At 34.7% G+C, this 14042-nt stretch overlaps 1 protein-coding gene across 2 annotated transcripts; it reads left to right on the top strand.

Moving 5' to 3' along the window:
• The first annotated feature begins 4974 nt into the window (after window positions 1-4974).
• On the top strand, window positions 4975-14022 carry LOC107790541 (OVARIAN TUMOR DOMAIN-containing deubiquitinating enzyme 12). 2 transcript variants are annotated; one of them, XM_016612474.2, is made up of 11 exons: window positions 4975-5189; window positions 8098-8483; window positions 8557-8726; window positions 8865-8938; window positions 9622-9676; window positions 10912-10986; window positions 11102-11175; window positions 11267-11315; window positions 11783-11867; window positions 13495-13551; window positions 13697-14022. In XM_016612474.2, the coding sequence occupies exons 2-11, from the start codon at window positions 8165-8167 to the stop codon at window positions 13756-13758; spliced, it is 1020 nt and encodes a 339-aa protein (XP_016467960.1). In that variant the 5' UTR covers window positions 4975-5189; window positions 8098-8164; the 3' UTR covers window positions 13759-14022. The 2 variants fall into 2 exon arrangements, with proteins under 2 accessions (XP_016467960.1, XP_016467961.1); XM_016612475.2 differs by lacking the exon at window positions 4975-5189 and adding an exon at window positions 5674-5795.
• Window positions 14023-14042: the final 20 nt, after the last annotated feature.

Raw genomic sequence — 14042 nt, 5'->3', positions numbered from 1 at the left:
GTATGTCTGAAATCATTTTATTTTTATATAATTTTAAAATAGGAAAATTTCACATAAGAATAACTGAGCTCCCTGTTTTTTAATTTTATAGCTCATATTTTAATTTATAACCAACTAGCCCAAAATAATAGGCTAAGATTCAATATCCAATTTCAATAGGTTCTAGAAATTATTAATTAATTTTTAAAAAAGATTGCTCAAGCTTTTAAGTTAATTTTCGAATCAGTAACTGTGACTCAAATATTAGTTCAACAAACCAAATTCATTTGGATGGTGAAAATTAAATTTTTAACAAACTTAAACATGTGGGTTTAAATTTCGAATTTGATTTTGTGAGAAATTTGGAGTGGTGTTATTTAGTCTTGTTAGAAATAGTATAAGGAGGTTGTATATAAAATTTGAAGTCATTTAATGGAGATTTGGACTGGTTTTGTACAAGAATTGCAACTGAAAATCGTGGAAGAAGTTCGTCTACATGCGCTTGTATAAAGATGTATAAAAGTGTATAATAGTGTATAAGATGTATTATATACTCATATACACTATTATACAAGATTATACATAATTATATAAAAAATTGACTTCGTCTTCTTCCTTGCGTCTTTTCTAAAATTTAACTCAAATCTTGCTCAAATCTATTCCAAATCACTTCAAATTTAAATTTTGAACTCTTTTTTATATTTTCAATCAATTGGAAAAACACCAAATCCAAACAACTAACAAACTTCTTATTTTCGAAAGTAAAGTTTCGAGAGTGAAAACAATGGTTGTGAGAACACATATTTAAGTCCATACCTTTTAGAAGCAATGGTTATAAGAACACAAGTTTTAAATTTGCTAGTGCTTTAAAAATATGTACAATATAAGCTAGGTTGGGTAAACTTAAAAACATGAGCCATTTTTTGTTATGGTGTGAAGTCATGTGTATTTTCTTGTAATTCTTTCTTTTAAAAAATATTTATTAAGCTATTCATATTTTAACTTCAATATGCATGATGTTTGCTCTATTTCAACTACAACTTTTATATTCTTTGCCATCATCGCCAATACGAAATAAATAATGTACTAACATCTTAAATTTTATTGAACACCATCATATATAACATAAAATGAATAACTAATTATACTTACGCCGTCCAACACCGTTATTCAATTTTAAAATTGTTCAACATGTATATGCTTTGGGATCATCTTTAGGATGACCAAATTCAAATAGAATCTAACAAAGCACTGGTGTGTAAGTCAAAATATTGTAACGCCAATGATGGAGGGCGGGCCGATCAAGTAGGAGTGACAGACATCTAGGTTATGTTAGCCCGTTTTTAAAGGAGTACACATGTCACCTTAGGTGAATTCCACATCGGAATACGAGATGAAAATACAATACAAAATTTACGTGGTAAGCTCGCTTTTAAGGCTCGATGTAATATAACCTGAAAGAAATATCTGTGCGAGCCTACGCCCAAACGAACAATACAATGTATGGACTTGAGTCGTGGCAAATACTCCATTAATTATTGATATTGCATGTGTTATTTTTGTGAAGTCAGCATTATCCATGCAGCAGCTTCCCGAAGTGGAATGACATACTCTTTACTATACATAAAGGAAAAAATTAAAATAAAGGACAAATTTAGTAATCACACCTCAGTCCTCTTATGTGTAAGCAAACACCAAATTTAATATTCTAATTTAGTTCAAGTCAAGTGAGCTGAACCTTGTCTCGAGCAACAATATTTTTTCTCATAAAAACTTACTCGTATGATAGTTATATTAAATTATATTAGTTTATTACTAGGGGTGTTCAAACCGAACCGGAAAATCGCACCAAACCGAAAAATCAAACAAAACCGATTAAAAAAATCCGACTAGGTTTGGTTTGACTTAATTTGGTATGGAGTAAAAAAATCCGAACCAACCTGACATATAAATATTTAATTTATATATATTTAAGACTTTATATTGAATTTTCTTTAAAAACAATATAGTAATATTTGGGATCCTATCATATGTTAACCTTGAAAGTGTATATTAACGAAAAATTATTGTTAGACGATTAAGAAAATAATTATCATGTGTTACTAAAAAAATTCTCTCATTATAATATTTTAATAGATCATATGTTTGTCAATTTATCAATATTTACTAAACATATATCCACTTATCAAAGCTATATCTATAACTTTAACAAAGTAGATTAGAATAATATTCATGTAACCAAAAAAATCCGAAAACCCGAAAAATTCGACAGAACCGAATCAATCCAAACTGATATAATTAGTTTGGTTTGATTTTGATAAAAATCGAACTAACCCGGTCGATTACACCCTTATTTATTATGATGTAATAATGTCATATGAGAATGTGCATCGATTAACTCTGGTTTAAATGAACATTTTATGTGATGACATGTTATTTTCACTGAATTAATTGATATAAACATTGAGTATGAATATTTTTCTTTTCTATTTTATCTCTTGAGATAAGTGAAAATGTTTATTTCTTTCTCCTTCTTTTAGGCAAAAATGAAAGCTTACAAGCAACAACACCAAAAAAAATTACCAAAAATGGAAAATGGTGAACGGTGAATGGTGATTGGCTTCATTTTGATAAGGTTAGGCCTGCAGTTTTCCAAAAAAAAAATAGTTGGTAAAAAGTTTTAGGCTAATCCAATCCTTTTTTCCATTTCTTTTTCTGTAATAATAGAATAAAGGGTGAAAATTCATATACCTAATATTTTCTTAGAAAAAATGTTAAAACTATACGGAATAAAATGACTCTGAATTTAAAAAGAAAATACTTGAGGGATGTAGCCTTTTCTTATAAGCATAGGGCAAGCAAAAAAAGAAAAAAAAATCATTAAATAGAAACGTGTGACATGAAAATTAGTAGGTAATAATTGAATGTTCACAAAGATACAATGATTTTGGACAAGCCAAATTATTTACTTTTGCTTTAAAGAGTTTACCAGAATATGCTTTAAAGTGATTTTCATTGAGCTAGACACTATAAATAAAGAGATTCCAACATTTATTTCCATCTTTTTTGCTTTTAAACAACAACAACAACAACCCGGTAAAATCTCACTAGTAGAGTCTGAAGAGGGTAGTGTAAACGCAGACCTTACCCCTACCCCGACGGGTAAAGAGGTTGTTTCCGATAGACCCTGGCTGAATAAGATGAAAAGAGCTAATATATCAGTACCATCAGTAAACCTTAGAAAGAAATAACAACATCACAAAAACATAGACGAAAAGCAAAACAATAACTAGCAGATAAAGCCCGACACTAAGAGGAACGAAAGAGTAATGTGAACTCAACATTAACCACTAGCAGTCTAAGATAAAATCCTAACAGACTAGCCTCATTCTGGCGCGCCGTAGAGACATGCATAACTACCTCCTAATCTGCGACCCTAATGCTTGATCCCCACAACTTCCTATCTAGGGCTATGTCCTCGGTAATCTAAAGCCTTGCCATACTTCTTAAGCCCCAATATGTCCTCGATGATCACGCAGGTGTCCTGCGTGATCACCTCTTCCCAATACTTCTTAAGCCGCCCTCTACCTCTCTTCGTGCCCACCAAAGCCAGCCGCTCTCACCTCCTTACCAGGGCTTCTCCTCTAAACGTGTTCGAACCATCTGAGCCTAGCTTCCCGCAGCTTGTCATCCATGGAGGTCATGCCCACCTTCTCCCGGATATCTTCATTCCTAATCTTATCCATCTTAGTATGCCCGCACAACCACCTCAACATCCTCATTTCTGCTACTTTCATCTTCTGGATATGTGAGTTCTTAACTGGCCAACACTCAGCGCCATACAACATAGTCGGTCTAACTACTGCTCTATAAAATTTACCTTTGAGTATCGGTGACACTTTCTTGCAACACATGACTCTAGATGCTAACCTCCACTTCATCCACCCCACCCCTATACGGTGAGTGATATCCTCGTCGATTTCCCCTTCCCCTGAATAACCGACCCAAGGTACTTGAAGCTGCCCCTCGTAGGGATGACCTGTGATCCAAGCCTAACGTCCAATCCCGCTACCGTCGGCTCGACGCTGAACTTGCACTCTAGGTATTTCTTCTTAGTCCTGCTCAACTTGAAACCCTTAGACTCAAGGGCCTATCTCCAAGCCTCCAGCCGCTCGCTGATGTCGTCTCGCGTCTCATCAATCAGAACAATGTCGTCAGCAAATAACATACACCATGGAACCTTCCCTTGAATATAGTGTGTCAGAGCATCCATCACAGGGTAAATAGGAATGGGCGGAGTGCAGATCCTTGGTGTAGCCCCATAACAATCGAAAAATGCTCCGAGTCGCCTCCCGCATCCTAACCCGAGTCTTAGCTCCATCATATATGTCCTTATCACCCTAATGTAAGCAACTGACATAACTTTTGCCTCCAAGCATCTCCATAGAACCTCTCTAGGAAGCTTATACGATTTCTCCAGATCAATAAATACCATGTGAAGATCTTTCTTCCCATCCCCGTATTGCTCCACCGACCTCCTAATATGGTGGATAGCTTCCGCAGTAGAACTTAAGAATTTTATTAATATTAAAATTAGACATTTCCACTAAAACTTAAGAATTTTATTTACATATACTTTATTTAGGTATTTATTCCGTTACTAATACCTGTGATTGAATTAACTAATATTCTTTTAAAAATATTTACTTCTGATCTATTATCAAGTGAATTTTCATTTTAATAACCTCTTGGCTCTTGCCATACAAATAACCTAATTGAGTAAATATAAATGAAATAAAAATGAAGAAAAGATTTTTTTAAAAAAGGAGCAAATTCAAAGAAAGGCCGCTATAAAGCAACGGTATCTTTCATTCTACTCAAAGGCCAAACACATCCCCTCTATAAAGCTTTTCGTACACATACTCATAATTCCAAAATTTCTGAATTAAAACTTGTTAGACTTTTAACTTGCCTTTTTTCTTACTATATAAAACTATATAGTATTCTATATACCAAAATATTCTTTCCTCCTTCTTCCTTTTTCTCCCCCATAATAATAATAATTATCATCTATTTCAGCGCCCATTTTGGCCATTTTTCTTCTGCAACTTCTTATTACATACTAATACTATACAACACAGAGATATTTGTACATATAGAATATTATTCGTATAGCATATGAGCAGAGTTGAAGTGGAATTGAATTAAAGGTCAGTTGTTGATTTTTTTTTTCCGATTAATTTGTGACTATTTTAAATTGATTCTTCTTTTTCATTTTTGGTTTTGTTTTGTTTTCCAAGTTAATGGATTTTTTTTTTGGAATTGGTTTATGGTAAAGTTTGGAATTACTTGTGCAATAGGCAAAACGCGTTGATGGAATAATGGTTTACTGTATTTTTGTATTTATCTCTGTTTGCAGTTTATGTGGTTTTCAGTTTATTCTGTTTTATTTTTTTGGATTTTGGCGGGTACAGGGTTGGGGTTGATGAGTTTTTTTTTTTTTTTTTTTTTTTATAATTTAAAAATTAGTCTTTTTTTAATATTTATTTGTATTACTTGGTGATAAATGAAGAATTATACTGAAATTTAAATTTAGAACTAGGGATGGTTACTGTGGGTGTATGAAATTCAGAACAAGAAAATGATGTGGGTTTTAGGGGTAAATTTCTCTGTACACTTTGATCTCACTTTACAACAACAACAGCAGCAACAAGAACACAGTTGAATTCCACTAAGCGGGGTCTGGGGAGGCTAGTGTGTACGCACACCTTACCCCGCTTGATAGAGAGTGTGGAGGTCGAGAATTAGGATAGAAGGTTAGTAGATAGTCGAGCTTGTCTTTTAGAAATACTACTGGCACTTTGATCTCACTTTCTGACTATTAAAGTGAACTGGGTATGTTTGGTAAAACTTAAAATGTTTTTTAATGGAGAATATTTTTTTGTAAAAATTTGTTTTTTTGGCTGTTCTTTTTTCACCAGTGTTTTGTTGGATATGAAAGTAGGTGATATTAAGTAATTGTACAAGGTGGTGGATAGGTATGCATATAGTATTTTGGTAAAATTTTCGGGTTATAAAGGTTGAAAAAATGTTGAAATATTGATGAAACAAGTAATATGGAGTAAGAGTTAGGATATTTGTGAAGAAAAATGACTTCTATCCATAGGTGACAGAAGTCATTTTTCCCATTTTGGTAAAAGATTATCTCTTTTCGAGAGGATTTTCTATAATTTGAGGTCAGGACATATTGGAAATTATATCATCAAAGAAAATATTTTCCAGGAAAATACTTTTTGCAATACCGAACAATACCGCTAGGTGATTAGGCTAGTGAGCCCATAGCTTTAAAGCTTAAGTTCATTTTATTGTTTTTCTTTTCACGCTTAAGGTTAAGTACTTTATCAAGATAAGTCAGTATGTGAGTGAACCTGCCCTATGGATCCCCTTTCTTCAATGAGGGAGGGGTCATACCTTCCCCGTCCGCTTAGTTTCATAAGTCTAAATGATTTGGGGCACAAAATCTGCCGTAGATGTGAAATTTGCTAATTTTTATTCTCAGCTCTCTCATCACATGAATGAGACATAACTTCTTATCGTAAGAATAGTAAACTAAAATCAGATTTTGATTGGTTTGAGGATTTCGACCTTGAACCAGAAGAGGTTGTGTTTTCTTTGGTTTGGACAGGCAGGAAAGAGAGATCGGGATGATGTGTTGGTATGGCCCAAAATGTTTTACAAAAGTAAAATGCTTCTAAGATCAACTCTTTTGTTGGTTATAACTGTCCAACTAAAGGTTAATTTTTGATATATTGGTAGGAATTGAGGGAATGGAGAAGGATAGAATGATTTCAGCAATCGAGCTGGTGGCTATAGTCTTAGAATAATTCTATTGAAACATTATTCTGGTACTATCATCAGGCTTTAGGATATCGCAACAGAATCGCATGAACTTCCGTTCCCAAACTGTTAAAAAACAAATATCATCTTTTGTTGATTCCAAAAGGAATTCATAATGTCTGAAACGTTGGGAGGGGTTTGAGAGGGGAGAAGGCAGAGTCTTAAATAGAATTTGTGATTCAAGAATATTTGCAAGATTTTGTTCATGTTGGACTCAGTAGTCCTTGTAAAACTCTGGAATATGTGGGGATTTTGTGCGTCTCCAACTTACAGCAGGAAATAATATTCTCACCACAATTTCAGACACTAAGATGCAAAATTACGGAGAATCACTCAAAACTGATAAGCAATATTTTGGTTGTTAAAAGAAGTCTGAAAAGTTCTTAGTAGATGTGATATTTCAATATAAAAACAAGTCAAAACAAGTAAACAACTACTTAATGTGCATGTTCAGTGAAACAATCATTTTAAATATAAATAGCATTTAGTATAATTGCGGAATGTCAAAACCTAAATCCTAAAGCGAGGCGCATGCTTGCAGTGATTTTTCTCTTTGTCTTGAAATTCGAATTATTTTCTGTAAGAAAGGAAAATATGTCCATGGAAAATAATGTATCCTTATGATCCTATCCACACTATCACTTATCAGTTGTACCACTTCTGCGTTTGTTAAATGTTTGGCACATATGAGAAACGGAAACACTACTGTATTAAGGTTTCCTAATTGAAGCAATTGACTGCCCTGTAGCTGCGTAGCTGCCCTTCCAGGGGTAGGGGTAAGGTTGCGTACATCTTACCCTCCCCAGACCCTACTTGTGGAAAACTACTGGGTTTGCTGTTGTTGTTGTTGACTGCCCTGTAGCTCAACACATAAAGCAGCATAACTTATAGTAATTATTTATCTATTTGCTTTTTTTATTTGGCTGTCTATCTTTCTCTTGATCTATTAGGACCAGCGCTACATGTCTCAAACTCTCAATCCTATTTTCATGTTTAATATTTTTAGGTGGAAGTTATGATACATATGCATCACTACTCATATTCAACTCTGACTATTCATTGCCAATAGCACTATCAGAATATTGCAGAATAATGTTGACAGATACTTCATATTACTAACATAATATCATTGTAATATCCATAGATTTCATATTATCTACCAATAGGTCTGAATAGTCTTATCCTTCTTAGCTGAGCCCTTCATTAACTGGCTCTATTCAGGTAGATAGACACAATTTAGAGGTGAGACGAGATTCTTCATTTGGCAATTTTTCTGAAAGAGATAATTATGTGTGAACCGGAGTCTGAAGCAACTCGTGGGGTTCTTAGTTTTCTCGATGTGGACCAACTTTTCAGTTCCAACTATTACGGCGATGGTAGAAAGCATGACGTTGAGATATGTCATGAACAATATGCCAGAGAAAACCAGTATCACACATCATATTGCAATGTTGACAGTGATGAGGCTATTGCTCATCTTTTACAAGAAGAATTGTCAGAGTTGTCCATCGCAGAAGATGCTGAATCTTCACATGCAGATGAGCAGTATTTTCAAGCCTCCACTGGTGTACAACATTGGCATACTCCTCCAAGGGAGTACTATGCCGGTACATTTCTTGTTTTCAGTTTTGTGATTTTTCCTCGAGTTTAAACATTTGCTAATTTATATATGATTCACAGGGCATGACACTGGTCTAGAAGCTGATGATGTGGGGCCTTCAAGTTCTTGTTCTAGTCCTGGCGACAGATCATACGATGGAGAAGAGTATACCTACACATTGGAAATACAAGATGAATTTGAGCTTGATGGAGAAGTAGGGAAGAGAATAAACCAGCTGAGTGCTGTTCCTGTAAGTGTAGTGTCTGTTAGTATATCAAGAACACTAATTCACTTTGTGTACGAGGACATGTGCGGCGCTCTGCAACTTTGGCCATTTTCTTGTCACTGCTTTAGTTTCTTATAACAATTTGTGTTATTAACCGTGCAGCATGTTCCTAGAATAAATGGAGACATACCTTCAGTCGATGAAGCAACTTCTGATCATCAAAGGCTGCTAGATAGGTATCTCCTGATCCCTCCGACTTAGGTTTTCAAGTTGACAGAAATTTTGTGTATGAACAAGTTAATGACATATGATCTTATGGTAGTGCTTTGCTTAATTCTCTCTCAGATTAGCACTTTCCAAGGTAATGAAATATAAGTTCACTGCGAGAAATGCATACCTCTATTGTGATTAGGTGTCCTGTGTCTCCAGAATCATTTCTGTATTTTTTTTAGGTTTTCTCTTTCTTTATTAATTCATTCTTTTCCCGGTGGTTCTTACTGCCTGCTATTTGAAAAGTAACATCAAACCCCTCATGCATTTTGAGAAAAGAGAATCAAATGGGAGAGATGGGACCCGGGACAAGCACAGAAAATAATTGTTGTGGAATGAGCCAACTAGTATGTTGTGCTTTCTAAATAAACACTTACGAAGCACATTCCAGTAGATACTGTTAACCCTTTGTTTGCTTAAAGTCACAGGACAATGCATGCGGTTTTTCATTTTGTTCTGTTTTTTTATTAGGTTTTGTGCCACCTAAGTTTCCTAGGAAGTTGATATTGTTGTGTTTTTTCATTAGGTTTTGTGCCACCTAGTTTCCTATGAAGTTGATATTTTTGCTAATTCATTTGAATGGTAATACTATTGCTATAATAACTTATTTTCTGCTAAGCATCCCATGCTGTGATTTTTCTTGCTTCAGATTGCAATTATTTGACTTGGTGGAGCACAAAGTGCAAGGAGATGGCAACTGTCAGGTTATCATATTACCTGGTTGATTTATCTTGCAGTAATGATATCAAACTGTCTAGATGCGCTCATGATTTGATTTCTAGTGGAAGAAAAAAACTGTATTCCCTTTCCTTAAACTACTTACAGCATAAGTATTAATCTTAAACATAATGTTTATCAGTATTCCTTCCTTTTGGAATTGTTCTGGTAGAAACTTGTTCTTGGTGTTTGTGACAATGTCTTAGCTTTCTTTATTACTTTTTAGTTATGCTTGAAAACAGTGGAAACAGTAAAGTTATCTCCATATAAAGTTGTCTCTGTGTGACATATAGGTCATGAGTTTGAGCCGTGGAAGCAGCCATTAATGCTTGCATTAGGTTAGGCTATCTATATCACACCCCTTGGGTGAGGCTCTTCTCGGGACCCTGCGTGAATGTGGTCGGGACCCTGCGTGAATGTGGGATGCTTTGTGCACTGGGCTGCCATTTTAGTTATGCTTGAAATTCTCAACTTTTTAATTTTCATATTTGGTTTTTACTTGTCTATTCTTTCCATTAGCCTTAAGCAGTTGCTCACTGTTCATCATATTTCATTTAAGTTTGTGAAGTGTGTGAGACCATATACAATATTGCTGAATTATGATATACATTGGGGATTGGCAATTTCATTTAAATTGAATTCTTTAGTGATTAGTTCAATAAAGTCACAAAAAGAAAATCGGACTTGAATTATTGATTTGGGAGTTATTTAATTATGAAATGAATACTAGTAAGAAGCGAGTCAAGAAATTTGAGACTGAATGTGAAAATTGGATGGAAGATGTTCACGGAGAAAAGCTGATTAATAGTAATGTTGGTAAAATAGGAAGGGATTAGAACTCGGATAATGAATGTAGAGCGAACTACAAAATATAAGAAGTTGAGAGTTCGGATGGAGTTGGGGGGATGGGTGGTGAATGGAAGTGGTTCATAATAGGATTTTGGAGAAAAACTGGAATATGAAAACTCAAGTGATATATCGGCAGGTTGCTTGCCATGCCAAGTGCCAACTTTATGAAAATTATTTGTGGATTTTCAGTTAGTTTGACAAAAGGACAATTCAAATTTTTTCTTAACTCTTTAGTATTATGGGGGTATGGGAACTTAGCCCGTTTTTCCTTTCTGTGAATTAGGTTTCACCTCCGATTCTAAGTTTGTTGAGATAAGGTTCCATCCTATCTCTTTCTAATGCACATCTATTCACCTGTCTTCTTTTGTTCCAGTTCCGTGCTTTATCAGATCAATTCTATCGTACACCGGAGCACCACAAATTTGTCAGACAGCAAGTAGTCAGTCAGGTGCTTGTCTAAGTGAATAAGATTATCTTCTCTATGATATTTCGGTTTTCATTTTTGAATTATTTCACATACATTTTAGCTGAGTAGGTTTTTTAAAATCATTTTGTTTTGTCAGCTTAAACATCATCCAGAGATGTATGAGGGATATGTCCCAATGGAATATGGAGAGTACTTGAAGAGGATGTCCAAGTAATTCTCAGACCTTTGTTTTTCCATTTTGAAATCGTGCATTACCTTCTCTCCTTTAATTTACATCTGACTTTTATATTGGTTGAACCAGGAGTGGGGAATGGGGCGATCATGTTACGTTGCAGGCTGCTGCTGACTCGGTACTGATTATTGCCCTTACTTTGGTTCCTTGGTTTTTCTCTCCATTTGATTACTGCCTTTTGGTTTGTTTCTTAACCTTGGAAATAAGAACCGTAAGCTATTGTTGGCCAAACCATAACTTGGATGTCCTCATATGGTGCCTTCTTTGGATATTGTAGTAGCTTGTTAATTGCAAGTTGATGGTATGTAGGAAGTAACATGCTTCTATAGAATTTGTGATCCTGTAGTTTTTCATGAGTATGTGTTAATCCTTTATTTTGTAGTGTGGAAGAAAATGTGTGTTTATGTGCCTCTCTTGCTATTTTTTTCTTTCAGTCTCCATTGTGTGGTCGTGTTGCATTTTTTATTGTATATGCTTAGCTCCTTTACGAAGATTTTGCTTGTGATAATATTAGATGAGGATGGATTGGTTTGTGAATGACCTATTTGTGCTGCACATTGAATTGTCTTTTTGTCTTGTGAGCAGTATGGTGTGAAAATTCTCGTTATAACGTCATTCAAGGATACATGTTACATCGAGATTCTTCCGAAGAATCAAAAGTCAAACAGAGGTAACTAGTTCTCAAATTTTGAATTGCTTTTACCTTTCTGTAATATCCTCTACTTCATAGAATGTGATTGAACAAGTTTTCATTAACAAAATATTTGGAAGTGGTAGTGGCATGAATTCTCAATTTCCATGTATCTCATATACAAATACATGTGTCACCGAATTGTGTACGTACTTCCAGTTCGCAGTTAAGGATTTTCCCCAACTTTAATTCCACTATGTGAGCAACCCTTACAAAGTTCTTCAAACATTCTTTATTGGTTATTTCTGAAATGTGGTTTTAGACTTATAGATAATACCAGAATATTATCCAGGGCCAAATTTCAACAATTCAAACAAGGAAAGATAGTATGATCATTCTTAACACCACTGTAGTTACCCCCCATTGAATTTTCCGATAACGAGGGCTACACATGGAGATGAAGGAGATGATCTGATTATGCATATTGTAGTAATAGTAGTAGATAAATTTATAAAAGTAGCTAATACTAGATAACCCGATTTATTATCTGAGTTTGATTCTTGAAACTTGTTCGAGTTATGGAGAAACTAGTATGGCCTTTGTATAGGACCTTTCCGAAAGTCCCAGATCCGATAACGATCTGATAAAGTAGGACCACTGGAGTTATGAGACAACATTAGTCTATAATATAAATGATCAGAATATTGCAACAGAAAACATCAGTTGTCTCTTTCCTCTCTTCGATAGAGGCAAAGGAGATTGAATCTAATTGATTCCGAAATGCTTCATTGGATATTCAATAGTTAAATCGAACTATTCATCTTGCAACTCTGAAAACAGACGTGCTATACATGCAGTATAAGAGCAACATAATTAACATACACTAGGTTGGAGGTTTACTTATCTATGTTTAGGTGGTCGGTTTATGTGCAAGTTTTCCATTTTTCAACAATTTAGAGTTATCAGAGCTACTTATAAGACATGATACTTTTGCTGTATTTAACTTTTTTTGTAAAGTTCAGCAAGAGTTTTTGCTAGTCCGAGTGGAAATAATTATTTGTTGACTACCCATTTTCCCTTTTTACTTGAGAAAAAGATTGAGAGGGGGGAGGCAGAGCAGCATCATGAGTCATCTGGAGAATGCAAAGAGTACTTTTGATCTTTGGACTGAAGAGTTAGAACGTTGGCCTTCCTTGATAACAAAATTTTCAAGGGGAGGGGGGATTAATGGATGACTATGAACCGTTATGGACAATCTTAAGCAAATCCGATCTTGGGTTTCATGAAAAGGAGATTCCCAAGGGTTGACCAGTTTTGGTTGTTTTGAAATCTAAAAGATGGACTGATGAGCATCCTTATTGCCTTTTTAGAGACCTAAAGTTGTCTACTTTAACATATTGAATGATTATGAGACAGTTCTAAGTTTAATGAATGGGGACAGCTTTATATCGGTCATGTATGCATGACATTTATTCCATGCCATTATATGATACCTCTACTGTGAAGCCAAGGGTGGGCACAACTTAGCAATGGATACTTAAATCTGGAGATTGCTTGGAACATCTTTGTGCATATGCACTTTGTAAGAGCGATGTTTGAAGTCTTGATATTGATTCGCTTACACCAATTTAATTGTTTTGTTTCTCTCGTTTTTCTCTTGGTGCAGTCATATACTTAAGTTTCTGGGCAGAGGTGCACTACAACTCAATCTATCCTCAAGGAGGTAGTTGCTTGTACATTTATCTCCTGTTCCTGTTTATTTTGTCTTAGCATTGAGAGTTGAGTGGGAGTTTGCTGATCTTGCTTAGTTTAGAATTCCATTCTATTATCATATTATTCTAATACTGTAGTTTGATGCTCCATTCTAGACTTCCTGCCATTTGATCTTAAGAAGAAGAAGAAGAAGTGGAGTTTCTGGAACAAGCATTAAGAGTTCTGGACCTATTCAAAGGCAAACACTTAAATACAACGTCATCATTCTGGCTTTGATACACAGCTTCTGGTGCAAGACTTACATTTCATTCTTTTCTTCTTTGATAAACAATACTTACTTTTCATTCATATAATAATTGTTCACATAATTATTACAGTATAGCATAGTCAATAGTTTTATCAGTTGCATAATAAGATCATATTGTTGTATAGACATCTTGTTTTTCTTAAAACATTGTGCTCCACATGCACATCTCTCCAATTAGTACAATGGTCTACACA

The sequence above is a fragment of the Nicotiana tabacum genome, chromosome 10, assembly GCF_000715075.1.
Source record: "Nicotiana tabacum cultivar K326 chromosome 10, ASM71507v2, whole genome shotgun sequence".
NCBI classification, from domain to species: Eukaryota; Viridiplantae; Streptophyta; class Magnoliopsida; order Solanales; family Solanaceae; genus Nicotiana; species Nicotiana tabacum.
The sequence above is the reverse complement of the archived record's forward strand: the minus strand, read 5'-3'. Positions and strand labels throughout refer to the sequence as shown.

What these genes read in the sequence shown, in the direction of transcription:
- LOC107790541 (XM_016612474.2), top strand. Translation starts at nt 8,165, where the DNA reads ATGTGTGAACCGGAGTCTGAAGCAACTCGTGGGGTTCTTAGTTTTCTC. An exon ending in CATCAAAGGCTGCTAGATAG is followed by an intron (nt 8,939 to 9,621) that starts GTATCTCCTGAT and finishes TTCTTGCTTCAG; the next exon opens with ATTGCAATTATTTGACTTGG. An exon ending in TGCAGGCTGCTGCTGACTCG is followed by an intron (nt 11,316 to 11,782) that starts GTACTGATTATT and finishes TCTTGTGAGCAG; the next exon opens with TATGGTGTGAAAATTCTCGT.